The sequence below is a fragment of the Oreochromis niloticus genome, linkage group LG1 (assembly GCF_001858045.2).
Source record: "Oreochromis niloticus isolate F11D_XX linkage group LG1, O_niloticus_UMD_NMBU, whole genome shotgun sequence".
Classification (NCBI taxonomy): domain Eukaryota; kingdom Metazoa; phylum Chordata; class Actinopteri; order Cichliformes; family Cichlidae; genus Oreochromis; species Oreochromis niloticus.
In genome coordinates, this window is record NC_031965.2 from 25376503 (window position 1) to 25382502 (window position 6000).

Below are 6000 nucleotides of genomic sequence, written 5' to 3' on the forward strand. Positions count from 1 at the left end.
GTTTGGGAGTGAATGACTCTGCAGCTCAGAGAATGAAACAGTTACCAGTGCAGCTGTCAAAGATGACACTCACTACATTTCTACTAATTCACAGAACGAGCGCAAACACCAACCTGATTTCATGTAGGCAAGCATGAGCAGTAAGAATGCAAATATTTAAAGGCACAATCAGCATTTTTTAAAACAAAAAAAACAACATGCATCTCTATCAGTACTGAAGCACTTTTATAAGCATGTTTTTACATAGTTTCCTGTTAACTTATACCTTTAAAATCAGCCAAAGTCAGAGGGAGAGGTGCTAAATTAGAGCCAAGTGGGACACAATGGGATTATTAAAAAAGAAGAAAAGAAAACAAGAAGCAAAAGATGTTTTGAAGGATCCATAAAATATTTATTTATAAAATATATACAGTAAATATATACAGTCTGATACAAACATACATCCTTAAGATCAAACACTGCCAACTACCAGTGTTTACTGGGATCTGAACTATTTAGTCCTCAAACTCAGCAGCATAAAGCACTTGCTGAAATTTCATTCGCACCTCCATCCTTTTTTTAATGGTTAGCCTCTTCAGTGACGGCAGGAGGCTGAGCAAAAACAGTTCATCCTCATCTCTGAGGTTGCTGAGGGCATCTGCAGAACTTATCTCCGTTTCTGCGGATGTTTGTCTTTTGCGCTTAAGAGAGCCTCCCACGTCCTGATCGCTGGTCGGACAGGACTCCGGAAGAGAAAAGCTGGTGCTGACGACAGGCAGAGAGCCCAGCTGCGCCTTCTCCTCTTTGTCTTGCTCCTTCTCAGCGTTGCCTGCTCTACCAGGTACCTGTGTGGTGTGAAAACAGAAAACAAACACTGGTTAACATGGATAGCAACACACTACTGATTATGCTCAGCGATTTTCTTCCTCTTATTTTTTTTTTTTTCAGACTGCAGTCAAACACCAGACTTTTTTAATATTTCACTGTCTACCCCAAGATGGAGTGGTGAGCCAGTGTCCCAACATCCAACAGGAAAGAAGGCTAATGCCTTTTCCACTAGCACCTACTTCGCTTGACTCTGCTTTGGTTGTTTTCCATTACAATTGAGTACCAGCTAAATGTAGATAGGGTCATTATAGAAAGGCAGCTGGAAAGTCTTGTGATGTCATTTGTGTGCGACACAAACACAAGACAACAATGGAGGACATCAAGGCGATGCTATACATGCGGCTTGGTCTATGGCTTTTTGCCAGAGTCAGTCAGGGTAAAAGAAGAGAGAGAGGTGGCTGCAGGCGGTGAGATGATTGTTGTCAGAATTTCAAAATTGGCGGGTTTGATTCTTGTGAAGGAGCTGCAATCATGACTCATCTAGTGATGTCACCCCCTGGCCAATCAGTGGCATGTAGTCTGTTCAATGCGACTCAGCTTGCTTAAAATCCCAGCCGAGTAGGTACTAAAAAAGTACCTGGTATCAGGTACTAGTACCTAATGGAAAACACTAAAAAGTTGAGTCAAGCAGGTTAGGTGCTATTGAAAAAGAGACAGAAATGCTCATGGAGAAGCAGTTGATTAAGACCAGCTTTAATGAACCAGACGGTAAACATTTGCTGCAAATCACAGTAGGATGCAAAGAAAAGGAAAACAAGTAAACACTGGAGTAGCTTTCACTGGTGCAAACTACTGGTTTACAGTCTAAAACTAAAAACTGCTAGTTTTAGACTGTAAAGACCAATGATTTACAATAAAGGTTGTAGCTTTTGTCTGGGAAAAAAAAAATCCTGGTTCTGAGCAGGGATCCTGTCATCTCTTTACTTCGCAATTTATCCTGTTCAGGGTTCCAGAGGGGTTAGAACCCAACCTGTGTGACACAGAGTGCAAGGCAGGGCTAAAACAGAGAGGCAGACACTCTCAAACCTACACCCTGCAGCCAAATTAGATTCACCAATTAGCCTAACATGTATGTCTTTGAACTGGACCAGGAAATTTGACCCCAGAGCCTTCTCCCTGTCAGACAACAGTACTAACCACTGCATCAACCTCATCTCACAACAAGGGCAAGTACACTGACTCTAAAAATTTCACCTCTACCTGTTGCCTGTTTTACTTCTTTCAACTGCTCCCCATAGTGATCATCTGCCTTCATCTCACCCTATCCCTAGAATCTTCCTCTGTCACACAAACCCTCTGCTAGTCCTTCTTCACTGCTTAGCTGTACCTCTGGTACAGTTATTTCTAATCTTGTTCATCCTCATCACTCCTAATAAAATAATCTGAGCATCTTCAACATTGCCACCTCCGGCTCTGCCTCATGTCTTTTCATTAACGACCTACAGGAGAAATTTTTAGTTCAATTATGCAAATTCTGATTACATTTAGCTTTCATAAATTTCTGTGATACTGTTCTGTTGAAGGCTGATTAGACAGCAAGGTTTACTAGCCAATATTAGCTCATCCCAGATACATATATTGGCAGAAAACTGACTGAAGTTCTAAAGCAAAACAGAAATATTAAAATATCAAATCGAGTCCAATTTTATTTAAAAACATACTTTTTAAAATGCACAAATATGACAAAGTACTGTCATACAAACAAATGTAAATATCATATGTTGAGGCTGTATCGATGACTGAAACCCCCGTATAAGTGTACTATTGAAATAGATAAATAAAGTTTATATTGTAAGTATTAACCTAATTGCAATGTTAGAGAGTATGTGTTAGTTTATCTACAGTAATCTGGTTGCTACTTTCGGACTTCCAGGTGCTTTTATTTGGAAAAACTAAAGGCGGATATTGTTGTAGGCATCTGTCTGTAATGACATGGCTGGGTGTTTTCATGAATTTAGCGAACACAACATATACTATCATGTTTACGATATTTAGCCATTTATATATTCTTGTTTATACGTGCAGAGTTTCAACACTATGCAACAGTTCGGTATAATGGCGGTCACTGTGGCCTTTACTAAGTTAGTTAGCTGTTGCTAAGCTACGAAGCTTAGCAAAAGCTAATCTACTAAACATAAAAATGCATTTTACCGAATGGCGGACACACACTTCTGGCTCCCCCATGCCTCTTTCTCCTCTGGGTTTGACATAGGCGGTGAGCCAGGATAGCTGGCTGTACAGCACGGGGGTATGCCTGTCTGCCGGATCCTCGTTGTCGTCCAGCAGGGGGAAGTGTCTCTTGGCCAGTCGCTTCTTCGCTTTACAGAACTTGTCGCGCAGATTTTTCCATTTCAGCTTCACCTCTTCCTCCGACTTTCCCATGGCGTCCGCGATCTCTTTCCACGACAGATGCCCCTTCATGTTGTCTTTGTAGTCCCGCCGTCTTGGATCGTACAGATTCGGGTGTTCACGTATCAAATCCGCCAGCTTCTTTTCCATCGAGTTCATTTTGTTTTCCGTTGGTTCACTTCTTCACCGCGAAGTCCTTTCGTCGACAGACCGCGATTTCGGTTCGTTTTTCTCGGTAGAGTCTAACCGGCAGGAGGAAGTACTAACGTCGCAGATTTCAAAATAAAAGTTCTTCTCTTGAGTTTCGTGACACATGACATCCTACAGTAAAAATTCCTTACCATGAAAAGAATAGGAAAATTGGAAAAATATGAGCTACAGATACTGCTTTATTTTAAAGCAGAACATGAATTAAATATAATTCATGTACTGCATTTTAGCAGTTTAGCATTTTTGTACATTATTTTTCTATTTTAATTGTTTTCTGATCATTTTTTCTGCTCTGCTGTAACAAGTAAATTCCTGTGTGGCAATAAAATTCTACATCTGTCTATCCTATGTGTGTAATTGCAGTGCTCAAACGTGAAAATAATAGATGCACACTAACGTGACTAAAAAGAACAGTTAATTCACACGAGGAAGGCTAAAATATGCAGAAAAAAATACGCCACATATCAAACAAACAAACACTGAAAGCATATTCAAGCACAAAGCCGTGGAAATTAATGCAGTTTATAATTGTTTGTGTGCTGTACCAGCATGTAACTGTCACCCCAAGGTTTAAATTCAAATGTGTTTTCTGTGTTTCTCCAATAGATGGCGTATTTGCTCTATTCTTCTCACCCATGCTGTGTGGGTTTATCACGTACTCCGTTAAAACACAGTAAAAGCTGTAATAATCGTGCATGTGACTTTAACTTTGCACAGAAACAGCTCTTACCGAAGTCATCAATGACCTGAAGATCAACAGTGACTCACAATGAGTTTCAGTCAGTTCTACCTGACCTCACTGCTGCCTTCAACACATTGACACTTCAAAGTTTTAGATTTGCAGAAATAAAAAGTCAGTCAGGGGTTCCTAACAGAACAGTCCATGCTCCATTACTCCTTTACATGTTCCTGCTTGGTACTGTCATAAAGAATCATAATAAATCCTGACATTCTTATGCAGATGATCCACGGTTATACTTATCACTTTCCTCTGATGATCTAACCCTTGTTCACAAGTTAATACCTGTACTTAACTGATAGTTGCCTCAAAACCTTTTAGAACTGAACAGAGACAAAACAGAAAATTTGTTCATATTTATCTATTTCTATGAAACACTGTGAGGAATTTGGAAATCTTAGCATTATTATTACTGTACTCTATACAGTATTTGTGTTACAGTGCTCACATGTAAATATTTTCTATATTAGTCCTGTTCAGATATTTTTGCAGCCTTTATCACAGGACATCAGATTTAATTTGAAGGAGGCAATGCTGATCTGTGACAGATCACACATGGCCTCCGTTTCTCCTCACCTGGTGGGCTCCTTGTTCAGGACACTGCAGATTACAGGGATGACACAAAGGATAACACCAATTACCAGGACATCAGCTCTGATCATAGGGATGTCACATGTGATTCGCACCCTGTTACAGTCACTATTATAATATAACTGTCTAGACTACCTATAGGTCCCAAAAGGGGAGGCAACACATTATTAGTATCCAGAAAGTCAAGACACCTTCATTTAAAAGGACAACACTGATTATACACACAGCACGAGACATATTTACCCGTTTTAATCTACTGAACTGATAAAGATGCAGAGTTGCTGTTCTTGTTGGCACAGAAACAAATCACCCACTACTTTAAAGTGTTGTGAAGGCGTGAAAGCTTTATAAAACATTTTCATTTATTAATAAAATTCAGCTTTTGGATATTACCTTGTGCAGATGCGAAAAAAATAATATTAACTCTGATTTTTTTTTTATTGTAGACCAATCACAAACTATTTCAGGCTATCGGCTTCTAGAGCCACAAGCAGCAGCGTTGGTGTTTCTGAAAACCTGACCTGTCAGATTTTACTCTAATAACTCGATAGCTCAAAATAACTATAAGTGTAAATAAAATAACATTAGGCAGTTTTAGAAAATACTTTTGTCAGATGATTAGATACAACTTTAAGGATAAAAAAATCTGAAAATAATTGGAAAAAATTGGGAAAATATGCGGTAAATAGACTGCTGTATTTAAAACAGACTTTCAAATCCTATACAGCAGGGGTGTCAAACATGTGGCCCAGAGGCCCCACCTGGCTCAAGAAATTGCCCATTTGAGCCACTGGATGTAAATGGTAAGAAACGGTAAGAATTGTAATAAGTACTCCAGTTTCTGGTGTGGCAATGCCAGAATTACCCTGGAGTGGATGTGTAAAAACATTTAGAGTATTTTCCCCACGCAGCGTATGTGTATAAACAGCTACCTAGGGGGAGCCAAAGACCAAAATGAGCAGAAATCATCTGAAGGAAGTAGAAGCAGTCAGTGCTACTGGCAGTACCCATAAAACCTTTACACTGCAGGCACCCACTTCAGTTTGATTTTGAAGATATCCACAGTTTTTATCAAATCATTGGCCTTTATATTATCCTTGGCAGACAGTTGTGATGAGTGCTGTGCCGGAGAAAATGTATCTTTGGTCTGTGGCACCTCAGGGTCTGGAAGCCAACTTATAATGGGTGTGGGTATCTTCCTCTACAGTATCATGATGGGTGTTGTTGTGCTTCAACAGCTTTGC

At 39.7% G+C, this 6000-nt stretch overlaps 1 protein-coding gene across 1 annotated transcript; it reads right to left on the bottom strand.

The window, feature by feature from the left end:
- Window positions 1-373: 373 nt before the first annotated feature.
- LOC100694973 (uncharacterized) lies at window positions 374-3499 on the bottom strand. The gene is made up of 2 exons (XM_003454474.5): window positions 3019-3499; window positions 374-824 (listed from the first exon to the last, which is right to left on the bottom strand). The coding sequence occupies exons 1-2, from the start codon at window positions 3373-3375 to the stop codon at window positions 495-497; spliced, it is 687 nt and encodes a 228-aa protein (XP_003454522.1). The 5' UTR covers window positions 3376-3499; the 3' UTR covers window positions 374-494.
- Window positions 3500-6000: the final 2501 nt, after the last annotated feature.

Coding starts and splice junctions, on each gene's coding strand:
- LOC100694973 (XM_003454474.5), bottom strand. CDS start 3,375: ATGAACTCGATGGAAAAGAAGCTGGCGGATTTGATACGTGAACACCCG. Junction 825..3,018: donor AAGTGTGTGTCCGCCATTCG/GTAAAATGCATT, acceptor CACACCACACAG/GTACCTGGTAGAGCAGGCAA.